This window comes from Leptopilina heterotoma, unplaced genomic scaffold (genome assembly GCF_015476425.1).
Source record: "Leptopilina heterotoma isolate Lh14 unplaced genomic scaffold, ASM1547642v1 Lhet_444, whole genome shotgun sequence".
Taxonomy (NCBI): Eukaryota; Metazoa; Arthropoda; class Insecta; order Hymenoptera; family Figitidae; genus Leptopilina; species Leptopilina heterotoma.
In genome coordinates, this window is record NW_025111085.1 from 283,347 (window position 1) to 296,346 (window position 13,000).

Consider the following 13,000-nt stretch of genomic DNA (forward strand, 5'->3'; position numbering starts at 1 on the left):
AAATATGCTTTGCCATCAAATTTCTCTTTTACTACAACATGAAAAATGTAGCGATTTCCTTGAGGAATAACAATTACATTTCCAACTTTAAAATCATCATTTTTTATTGCATTTACATTTAACAAATTTCTTTCTATTAATTCTTTACTTATATCAGAATCAAAAATGCAATCTTCCGAGACAAAGTGAACAATATGACCAGTTCCCATGGACAACATATCTTTACTATAAATTATACAAACATTATCAATTTGGAACACATATCCAATTATTTCATCAATTTTAATTTTGTCTTCAAGGTTGATCGCTCGGCAAGAATCAGGAATACTACATTCACCTTGGCCAAGGACATTTTCACTGTCACCCATTAAGTGGTGCAAAGACATAACAGGGATTCCATTAAATAATGGACAATCCAAACAATTCTCCGATCCCAAGTTGAATGTTTGCGTTCCAAGAGAACCATTACCCTCCGCAGATATAATATTGGATACAGCTCCCTTAGTTCCCAAACAATTCTCCTGGTAACTCGTTAAGAGAAAATCACAATCACACAATCCAAACGCACGATCAACCAGACAATGTATATTAATAATTTTTACTGTTTCTATTCCAACCTCATCATTGTTCACAGGATTTCTCGATAAAGCATCAGCATTAGCATTAATTCTACCAGGCTTGTAAATAATTTTGTAATCGTATTCACTCAATTTAATACGCTATCTTGCTAATCTGGAGACTGGATCTTTTAATCTATTTAACCAAACTAAAGGTCTATGGTCTGTAACAAGTGTAAATTCCCTGCCATACAAATATGGACGGAAATGTTTCACACAAAACACAATAGCCAATAATTCCTTCTCAATGGTTGAATAATTAATTTCAGCCATTTGCAGGACTCTGGAAGCATATGCTATGGAAAGATCCTGTCCAATTGGACCTTGACTGAGAACTCCTCCAATAGCATACTCAGAAGCATCTGTGGTCAAAACGAATGGTTTTGAAAAATCTGGGTATTGCAGAATAGGAGGTCTGCAAATCTGATCCCTTAATAATTCAAATGATTTTTGATGTAAAGAGGTCCAAACAAATGGAATATCCTTCTTCAACAATAAGGTAAGTGGTTTAGATATCTTAGAATATTCATTAATAAACCTTCTATAATAACCCGTAAGACCAAGAAATTGTTTAATGTTTTTTCTTGTTTTAGGTATAGGAAATTTTTGGACTGCCTCCAATTTTCGAGGATCTGGTTTCACTCCCTTTTCAGTAACTAAATGCCCTAAATAAGTGATTTCTTTACGAAGAAAATTGCATTTATCCGGTTGCAGAGTAAGACCAGCAGAACTAAGTCTTCCTAACAATTTCCTTAATTTTTGAGAATGTTCCTTCAAACTGGATGCATATATAACAATATCATCCATATAAACGAACATTTCAATCCCTTGTAAACCTGTCAAAACGTGATCCATCAATCTCTGAAAAGTACTTGGCGCTGTTTTTAATCCAAAAGGCATGCGGGTATATTGATAATGACCAAAAGGAGCACTAAAGGCGGTTTTCTGTTCACTTTCTGGATCAAGAGGAATTTGATGAAATCCTAAAGCTAGATCCAAAACAGAAAAATACTTAGCGCCACCACATTGATCGATTATATCGATAATGCTAGGTATCGGATAAACGACTCCCACTGTGATTTCATTTAATTTTCGGTAATCAATTACCATTCTCCAGCGCTTATTACCCTTAGAATCTGGACTTTTGGGTACAATCCAGAGGGGCGAATTATAAGGGGATGTAGACGGCTTAATAATATTTGCTGACAAAAGATTATTTAATTGTTTATTGATTTCATCGTTATGAATACGTGGATATCTATATTGTTTAACAAAAATTGGATTCTCCGTATTTGTGGTAATTTTATGTTTCAGGACATTTGTAGAACCCAATGTATCTCCTGGTAAATAAAATTGATTCGGAAAATCATTAAAAATCTTTATTAAACTTTCCTTCTCTTCATCATTTAAACCATCCAAATTTAAATTTTGTAATAATAAAGCTAATCTTTCAGCATGTTTTTTAATCTCATCAGGGGGTTTTAGTATTGAAGAATTTAAAGGGGTTGAAAATTCCTGCAGTTCCAATGCTGGTACTGTCAGTTCCACATTTTCACTAGTCGAATTAACCATAAATAACTTAACTAAACCATTATTATTATTAACCAATACTTCTCCTGAAAATATTCCAGGACCACAAGAAATCCTTGGAATGTATCCTTCAGTTAAGTAAGTAGACTTTATGGGTAATTCAACCAATGTTTTTGATCGTGGAGATAATTGAATTCTTTTATTTTCTTTAAAAGGCATATCCACATTATTCATTCTTATATAATTATCAATAAAATTTAAAGTAGTTCTGTGTTCTTTTAGAAAAGTTATTCCTAAAACACCCTGATATTTAATAGGAAAATCTGGTGTGACAACTTGAAATAAGGTCTCAATTCCGAAAATATAAATTTTTGTTTCTCCTAAAGTTTTTGTCATAGTTGGATTAATTCCAACTAAATTAAAAATTTTTGTTTTGTCAATGAACGTTTCAGTTTTCAAAGTATTAATTTTAATTAAATTGACTGAGGAACCGGTGTCTATTAAAAAGTGTGCTCTTTTATTAAGAAATGAGGTATTTTCTAAATCTATTGAGGGAACTTCTCCCTTTCTTTCTCTTTCTCTAAATTGGAGATTGATTCGTCTTTGTGGAGGTCCTTCGTCCTTGGGGTCAGCAATTCTCCCACTTGCTGATCCCAAGTCAAGTTTTTTGAATCGAGTTCATCTTCATTTTCTTTCTTCAAAATTTTTTCTAAATTTATTTCTTTTTCATGCTTTTTCTTTAGAAAACACTTTTCAATTGTATGATTAGACTTTGAGCAATATTGGCACTTTCTCTCTCTATTTTTTTCACTTAATTTTGATTTACAATTAAATTTCTTATGACCAAACCGAAGACAATTGTAACATTGTATTTTTGACATGTCTAAGTTGTTATTTTTATTTCTTTTGTATTCTCTATTTTCCTCGGCACGAAAATGAGAGATACGTTTTCGCGGGGGAAAAGAGTTGAAAGATCTTTTCTCAAAAGATGAAGTAGATGGTCTCTCGTTTTCGTGCAAAGTTTCCCAAATTTTTAATGTTATCTCTTCTTTAGTGGCTAAAGTTATTGCTTCATCTAAAGATTCAATTTTTTTATCGCATAATTTTGAAAATATCTCTTTACGCAAACCTCTCAGAAAACCACTTATAGCATTTTCTTGGTAAATTTTACTAACTGTAGGGATCAATTCTAGAGGATTATTTTCTTTGCAATGGCATATTAATTTACTCAAAATTCCTTTGGCTCTACACCCAAATTGAGAAATTGATTCATTGGAATCTTGTTTGAGTGATAATAACAATTGCATTAATTGGCTTCTATCTTCTTTAACAGAATAAATTTGTTCTAAAGTTGTTAAAATTTCATTTAACCCCATACCATCCAGAATGTGATCCCTAGCTTCACCGATTATTTTTGTATAAAGAAAAATAGGAAAAATTGACAATTCTTGGGGGTTAAGCATTGCAATTGCTGATCTGCAATGATTTGTAAACATTTTTACTGGTGGGTTTTTACCATCAAAAGTTGGTATACAATTACCAACAACTTTAATCATATTTCCAGATAAATTTCGCGACATTGCAGGGTTAAAAGTACCAAAAGGAACTGGTACGAAATTTAAATTTGAGGAAACTGAATTGGTTGGCTCTGATGTGGTTTCTGTACTATCTAAATGAATTGAGTCATCATTAGTACGAGCAATTTCTCTATGATTTTCATTCGAATTATTCTGACCTGCGTTAGACGTATTATTATCATTTTGTGTTCCATCATTCGTATTGTTTTCAATATTTGGGTCAGCACTTGGTTTTTTTGTTTTATCTATTTTTCGTGGACGACCCATTTTAAGAAAAAAAAGGAAAAATTTTCTTACAGAAAAGGTTTAAATATGCTCTATTGCTAAAATACCTCACAATTTCTATGGTTTGATTGATGTGCAGATTCCAGTTGAAATTCAAATTCTTCTTCTTCGTTTCGTAGCACCTTCCAGCAGAAATGTGGAGAGTGGGGTGATCCTCGGGTTTCACTATGATGATAGAGATGTCGCTGCTTCCTCCTCTGGTAAAGTCTTACAAGCGCGCATGCGCAAGGCTCCACTGCTAAAGGTCCAGCGATGTCAGTATTTTTCGATGATGTACTTTTCTTATCACAGTTTATTTATTTTTATTTATTAATGTTCAGTGCAGTATCCCACCACTGTCACCAAAAATTTGGATATGTCGCGTCACAGGTTATATTTTACGTAAATTTCCGTTGGATTCACTAATAACCAATGGCTGGATTCTTTTTACTGTTGTAACCGCTTGAAAGCGGGCACTGAATTTAAATTTGAATTTATTATTCAAATTAAAAGGTGGGATAAATAAATATACACTTATATTTTAATTGGAAAAACCCCTTTCGGGTAAAAAAACCAATTTTATTTAAGTTCAAATATTGTTTCTTTTAAATATACACTTCACAATTCTGTTTTACAAATAATTGTTTTATTGTTAAATATTAATTTAACAATTTATATTGTTTGTCGAAGGTTTGATTTTATTCACACTTTGTAAGATTCGTTGATTTTAACAATATATAATACTTTTAAAGATATACACTAATAATTAGTGGTCTCTTCTCAAGTCTCGAAAATTGTCTGAAACTCTGGGTCTCAGGCCCTCTCTTTATATACTCAACTAAAAAGGGGGGGAGGTTTACCCTCCCCTCTTTGTTTAACCAATCAGAACGCTGATGACGTGGCACTCGACCAATAAACGTTGAACACTCAAGGTTAAGTTATTACGCATTTTCCAAATGACTAAAATGATGACACGTGTCAAGGTTAAATTATTACGCATTTAACAGATCTCAAGGTCAGATTATTACGCATCCTACAAATGACTCATTATTGTTATATATTTTACTGCGCAGTTTTTAACTGCGCAATAAAATAACTGTCATACGAAGATTTACAATATAATTTTGCAGTTTTTTCTTATCAATAATAAGAAGTACAAATACAGCATTTCATAATCATAGTAAAATATTTAATGCATATTCCTTAATTAATTAAACACTAATAATAATAATAAACTTAAATTAATATTATATCTAATTACAGTTTTATATAATTATTTATAATAATAGTTTTACAATATTCTTAAATAATACAATGATTACACGATAGAGAGAGAAAGAAAAAGAACAAATGTCAAATAGAAGGTCTTTTCAATTTCTGAATCAAATAATAAATATAATATTAATAATAATAATAACAATAATAATAATGATATTTAATTGTAATATAAATATAACTTTAGATTTTTAAATTTGAATCCTCCAATGATGACAATCGAAAATTCCTAGTTCATTTATATAGAATTTAAAATTCCCTATAAAATTTACTAGGCACTGATGCCAGATGCCACATTAACCATTAACATAACACACTGCAAAAAATGGCGTCTAAAAATAAGACGTTTATAAACGTCTTATGTAAATAAGCGTCTTAAATGAAAAACATAACCTCCAAATACATGCATTTTAGAAGGCAAATAAGACGCTTAAGTCCAACGCAGAATAGGTTCGCGAACGAGACGCATGAGATAGACAAGGACACAAATATATCTCTGTCATTTTCTAACTCATGCTTTGCGTTCGCGAACGACTTTCGCGAACCTATTGTGCGTTGAACTTTAACCCTCTGCCTCTCTGCTTACGCTGGCATTTCCCCACTCTAGCGCTTTTGAATGTAATTCCCAGAGTCCCCACCAGGCGACCGAATTGTCGTTTTTTGTCGATAACGGTCACTTTCGTACCTTTCGTAGGCAGAGGCAGGGTTGGAAAATGACGCGTCATTTTTGGTTTCTGATGTATATTACGAAGAATAAGTAATTTACGTAGACAATGTAGAAAACCCATGTAATTTACATTTTCAAGATGGCGGCCATTAAAAGACTAGAAAACATTTCGTGCCACCGTTCTTTTGTTCACAGATTCAAAATTAAGCTCCACTCATATACCTGGTCATGGCCGAATATACACAGCGCAACGCTAGTATAGTGCCAATGTTAAATTCTACTACTACTACTACTAGAAAACATAACATAACCTCTTGAAAAGTTTGCTTTTCAGGTTATATCACGTGACAAAATACATTAACGTAAATTACGTAGAAAACTCTTGACGTAAATTACTAAGTAATCTACATGTAAACAACTACGTATATTACCTTAGGTAGTTTACGTTCCCAACCCTGGGCAGAGGGTTAAATGTGACCACGTAAACGTCTTAATCTAAGACTCTCTTTTTACAATGAACGGTTGCCATGCCATGACTTACGACCACCCCGGTCTGTCTTTATGCTACTTTCCATTGAAACCAGTCTGTCCTTAGTGATGCCATCAAAACTGGACATTCCAGGTGGCGCCACATGCGTCACTCCCCAGAAAATGAGTAATTTGAATAAATATAATGTAAAAAAGTAATTCAATTTTATTAAATTTTAGGTTCCGATTACATTTCTAATAAAAAAAATCCATATTTTCAAGGTTGCCACGCAACCTGGAAACCTGAAAAACCCGGAAATGTCAGGGAATTTTTATCGGAATCCTGGAAATTATTGTTTTTCTAAATTTATTGTACTTATTCTTGAAATCTAATTTTCCTTAAATATCTCAAAATTAATTCAATTTTAAAAGAGTTTACAATTTTCATAAATAGATGAACTTCAAAAGGTTTTAATTTAAAATTTTAATTTTGAATGAATTTATTAAATAATAAAAAATTTATTTTCATAAATATAATAAAACTCATCGCAAAATTTCAATGACTTTTAATATAATTTTAATGAAATTTCTCGAAAAATGTCATTATTCGTAAAAATTTTATTAAAATTCATCAAAGAAATTCAATTATTTTAAAAAGCCTTCTTATAAGTTATTTGATAGAATTTAAGTATTATTGTCAATACATTTTTAATTAAATTCCTTAAAAGAATTAAATTATTTTCAACAATTTTAATGAAATTGTTTTTAACAATTCAGTTTTTTTTCAATACAATTCTTAGCAGAAATTTAATTAACTTCAATAATTTATCAAAATTCAATTATTTTTAATATCTACTATTTAAATAAAATTTCACAAAAAATTCAATTATTTAGAAAGAAATATTATTAAAATTTGTCTCAAGAATTCAATTATTTTTTAAAAGTAATAAAATTCTTCGCAGAAATTCAATTATGGTCAAAAGTTTAAAAAAATTCTCGTCAAAATTTCAATATTTAATTATCTTTATAAATAATAGAATTTTTCTATAAAATTCAATTATTTAAAAAAATTTTAATAAAATTCTTGGCAAAATTTCAATTATTTTCAAAAACTTTTTTCAATTCAATCACATTTTTTACAGAGATTCAATTATTTTTAATACAATTTTAATTTAATTTCTCGAAAAGTGAAATTATTCTTATATTAAAAATTTTATTAAAATTCGACAAAAAAAAATTTAATTACCCATTCAAAAAGTTGTTGATAAAATTCTTTAATTCAGAATTCAATTTTAAAAAACATTCAATAAATTATATAATTTTGTATTTAAATAATTGGATTCTCGTAGAATTTTCTAATAAAAATTGATTTAAATATAAAATTCAGTTAAAATTTGAGATAATAATTGAATATTAAACTCTCTAAATTTGAATTCAAATCAAAATTCTTTTGAATTAGCAGATTTTACTATTAAATAGTCGTTTCTACTAATTTAATAGTAAAATTAACTAATTCAAAAGCAAAACGTCTGTCACTACTTCCAATTAGTAAATTAGTAGATATACTAATTTAAATTTAGAGAGAAAGTATTATAGCGTGAATCTTTAGAAATAATTAAATTTTGAAAAGGTTTCAAATTATAATCTTTGAATGTTTGAATTTTGCATACTTTTAACTAAAAATTGTGTAGATTTAATTTTTTTGAAAAAGATTATTTCTTTATTAATTTTATTTATTTTTTGAAATTATTTGAAATTTTTATTTTCTAATATACATTTAATGGAAAAATTTCCAAATAATCGATGAAATATCATAAAATTGAATTGTAAACAAAAGGCTTTGAAAATTTTACAAAAAATTATTAAAAATAATTAATTTAAAGAAGAATTTTAATTAAAAATTTTAGAAAATAATTAATTTGAAGAAGAATTTCAGTTAAAAATTTTAGAAAATAATTGAATCGAAATAAAAATAATTTTTATAAAGTTAGAGTAACAATATTCTTATAATATAAAATAATAATTTTATCAGTCGGTCATCTTTATAATTATTATAAAATATGAAGATATCCATTGCTCCGAGTCGAAGATTCGGAGTGACCGATTTCTTCATGTTTTATAACAATTTTTATAAGTTGTTTAATTTCAAGAAGGTTTGAATTTGATTTTTTTGAAGATTTTTTATTCCTATGGAAAAATAGTAATTAAATATTTATTTAAAGAAGATAAATATAACAATGTGGAATACAGTATTATATAAAAGTTCCTTGTATTTGTAAAAATTTATTGGAATTATTTAATTTTGTAAAATAAAAATGTAGTTTCAAAAACCTGGAAAATTTCCGGTTTTTAGCCTGGAAAAGTCAGGGGGAGTTTGAAATGAGCAAAAGCGTGGCAACCCTGATTTTTTAATTTTATTAAACGTTTTTTCAAATTAGAAGAATTTTGATTACTAAAGAATGCAATTATTTTACTTTTAATCAAAATGATCAAAATCATTGTTTTTTTCGACTATACATAAGTAAGAATTTTTGAAACGTGCCACCTAAAATTCAAAAAATTTATTTTTGGCCAAAATGTTGTTTTTTCTATAGTGCTTTACATAAAAAAACACTATGTCAAAGAATTTGCCAAAAAAAAATTTTTGTTATTGTTATAAACAATTAAAGTTTTCAGACACTTTTTTTTAAAAAATTAATTAAAAAGAAACTTGTTAACCGATTTTAATGATTCAAGAGGCATTCTTTTTTATTTGAGTCAAAGTTTTGAATAAAATTTTTTTCGTAAAAAAATATTGAAATTTAATAAATAAACAAATTATTTATTTATAACAAATTAGCAAAAAACCATGTTCTCAATCGAATTTCAAAATGAAAAAAATAGTACTTATTCTCTGATTACCACTGAGTAATATTCCGTTGAGAAAAAAAATGGCACGGCTTGGACAACTGACTTATTTAAACATTGTTTATCCCGAGCAGAACGGGATTTGCATGTGACGTCACGCGCAGCGGTCCATTGACGCGGGAATCTAAGAGAATATCAGAGGAATATCAAAAATAATATTAAAATAATGTTTAAGTATTTCTTATGGACGAAAAAAACTATAACAATTTAATTAATTGTTTAAACAATTAATTTTTGTTATTTTTTCATAAACAGTAGTTAGGGCTAGAAATTTTTAGTCTTCTCTCAATTTCTCAATTTTTCAATGAGTAAAACATCAACTAATGGTAAAAAATAAATTAATTAAACATTGTTTAAACAATAATTAATTGTTGTTATTTTTTTCATAAACGGTACTTAGGGCTAGAAATTTAAAGTTTTTTCTCAATTATGCAATTTTTCAGGCGTAAACATATATTAATCATTAAAACTAAAAATTACTTATTTATTAAATTGTTGAAACAATTAATTGTTGTTATTTTTTTCATAACTGCAATTAGAGTTAGAAATTACTTGTTCTTTTTCTATATTATGCATTTTTTGTAACGAAAGCACTTAAGTATAACAAAACTAAAAATTATCTAATTATTTAAACATTATTTAAACAATTTATTTTGTTAATTTTTCAATTAACTGTACTTAACTAGAAATTCCTTAGTTTTTCTCAATTTTAAATTTTTTTTATAATTTAAATACTTAATTATAATAGTAAAACTAAAAGAATGTTATTTAACCATTGATAAACAATTAATAATTTTTCAATTGATTATAAATTTAGAGCATTTATAATTTTTCAATTGATTATAAATTTAGGGATAAAATAATAATATAATAATATAATAATAATAATATAATATATAATATTATAATAATAATAATAATAATAAAAATAATAATAATAATAAAGGCGGACGTCTCACATATTTTGACAAAAAGGTCTCTAGAGATTAGAGACCTAGACGAGGCAACGAGTGTTGAGGAGGTAACCCAGGCGGTCCGACAAACTTTGGGCAGGACCGACTTGGAAATGTCTTGTCGACTTATTCCCCTGAGCCGTGGAGAAAAACTTGCCATTGTGCACCTCCAGGAAGCAGACGCGGATGCGCTACTGAAGACGGCCAGGGTGAAGGTCGGCTGGATTAATTGCAGGATCCGGCCTAGAATCGAGGTGGACAGATGCTTCAGGTGTCTTTGCTATGGGCATCTGTCAAAAACTTGTCAGAAGCCGGACCGAGGCAAGGTTTTCTGGAAATGTGGCTCTCCTGATCATTCCCACAAGGATTGTAAAAACAAACCTGTTTGTTTAACTTGTGTGGACAAAGGAGAGAAGGAGATCAACCACAATCCAGGAACTGGGTCCTGCCCAATTTATAAGGAGGAACTCAGAAAGCTAAGGGCAAGTAGTTAAGGTTCCTCCAGGTCAACCTCGGCAGAGGACGCGTCGCTCAAGATCTCCTGATGCAGACTGCCAGGGAGAGAGGAGCTGATGTACTGCTTATAAATGAGCAGTATAAGAAGCATATATACTCAAACTGGTTTCAGGATGCATCAAGGAGATCAGGCATAATGATATGCAACCCCGGGCTTGCCATCGGGAAATTTTTGGAAACAGGTGACGGTTTCGTTTGGGTAGAGGTTGCGGGTGTTCGAATTTACAGCTGCTACTTCTCCCCAAATGATCCCCTTGCAAAATTCGATACCGAGATCCTCTCTCTTGAGGAAAGTCTTAAGACTTGCGTCGGGGATGTCCTCATTGCGGGTGATTTCAATAGTAAGTCACCGGAATGGGGAGAGACTCGTCTTGACAGGAGGGGGACCTTGGTCACTGACATGATCTCCGCAAATGGCCTGGTGGTTTTGAACCGGGGCAAGGAGTTCACGTTTAGGAGGGGAGTATCAGGATCTATTCTTGATTTAACAATTGCGTCTCCCCGACTAGCCCGCAGAACAAGTGAATGGAGGGTACTGGACGAGGAAACAATGAGTGACCACCAGTACATAGAGTTTTTAGTCTCCGAGGAGAATTCCAGAGGGCGCGTCGCTCCTAAATATGGTAGCAAGAGCCCCTCTTGGAACCTCAGGAGGCTAAACAGGGAGAAGCTGGTGGAATCCCTGGAAGAGTCGCGATTTATTCGAGAACTAAACTGGGTGAGGAAACCGGCTTCTTTAAAGGGTATAGTGCGAGAGGCAAGGCGAGTGATTGTACAAGCTTGCAATCACTCTATGCCTCGCCGGCAGAAAAGAAAAACTGGAAAGGGATCTATGTACTGGTGGAATGAAGAACTAGCCTGTCTTAAGAGAGACTGCCACGCAGCTAGGAGGAAGTTTACCCATTCTAAGGGAAACCTCCAGCTGCGGGAAACATGGCATAAAGCCAGGCGGACTTTTAAGCAGGCCGTGAAAAGTAGCCAACGCCGTTGCTGGAAGGACCTGATCGGAGATTCCGAGAAGGATCCGTGGGGTTTGGCCTTTAAGATTGTCGCTAAGAAATTAATGACAAGGCATAAAACCCCTGGTTTGGATGATCTGATTTGGGTCCTAGAAATTATAAAGGCACTGTTTCCCTATGTAGAACCTAGCCCCAGAGAGGACTATACTCACTGCGTAGTACGAGACGAGGAGCTCTTCACGATTGAAGAATTAAAAAAAGTGGCAAAGACGTTAAGAAACGGCAAAGCGCCGGGCAATGATTGCATCCCGAGCGAAATCTTAAAACAGGTTGTCGCAGTGGATCTACAGTTGCTTCTTGACGTCTTTAATACGTGCTTGAAAGCCGGAGAGTTCTTCGATGACTGGAAAACGCAGAAGTTGGTCCTTCTCAGGAAAGGCGATAAACCTCTGGATAAGGTCACATCGTTCAGACCAATTTGTTTATTGGATACGATGGGAAAATTTCTAGAGGGAATGGTTCTACAGAGACTTCAGGAAATCCTGATAGGCGAAAATAGCCTATCGGAGAATCAATTTGGCTTTCGGAAAGGCCGGTCAACAGTCGATGCAATACTCACTGTTGTAAACCAGGCAAAGAAAGTCAAAGAGGACAAGAAGAAAGGATTCTGCGCGCTTGTCTCCATCGACATACGTAATGCGTTTAATTCCGCAAGGTGGGACAATAGCATCGAGGCGATGCGTCGTAAAAGGGTACCAACTTATCTGTTGCGAATGATAGACAACTATCTTAGCGGCAGATGGGTTGAATACAAGAGCGATGCATGTCATCTCAAACATGAAATGACATGCGGAGCTCCCCAAGGATCAAAGGTGGGTCCATTCATATGGAACGTCATGTACGATGACTTCCTTAGAATGGATTTACCTGAAGATACGATAATGGTTGGCTTTGCGGACGACGTTATTATAGTGTGTGGTGCGGAGAGTCCTGAGATTCTGGAAATAAGGATCAACGACAGTCTGAGACGAGCGAAGTTCTGGTTAGATCTCAACGGCCTGCAAATGGCTATAGAGAAGACAGAAGCTTTGCTCGTGACGGGTAAGAGATCCTTTACAGTCCCAAAGATTCGTATAGGACAAACTGAAGTCTCCTGGGAAAACAGTCTGAAGTACCTGGGAGTGACGTTGGATCGAAAATTAAAGTTCGACCAACACGCTAAGATCACGTCACTGAATGCCGCCGACTGTATAGGAAACCTATCTAG

The 13,000-nt window shown here is 32.0% G+C and overlaps 1 protein-coding gene across 1 annotated transcript; it reads right to left on the reverse strand.

Moving 5' to 3' along the window:
* Positions 1-2,692: 2,692 nt before the first annotated feature.
* Positions 2,693-3,991, reverse strand: LOC122507068 (GATA zinc finger domain-containing protein 4-like). Its single transcript, XM_043619579.1, has 2 exons — positions 3,688-3,991; positions 2,693-2,856 (listed from the first exon to the last, which is right to left on the reverse strand). Exons 1-2 carry the CDS (start codon positions 3,989-3,991, stop codon positions 2,693-2,695), a joined length of 468 nt encoding a protein of 155 aa, XP_043475514.1.
* Positions 3,992-13,000: the final 9,009 nt, after the last annotated feature.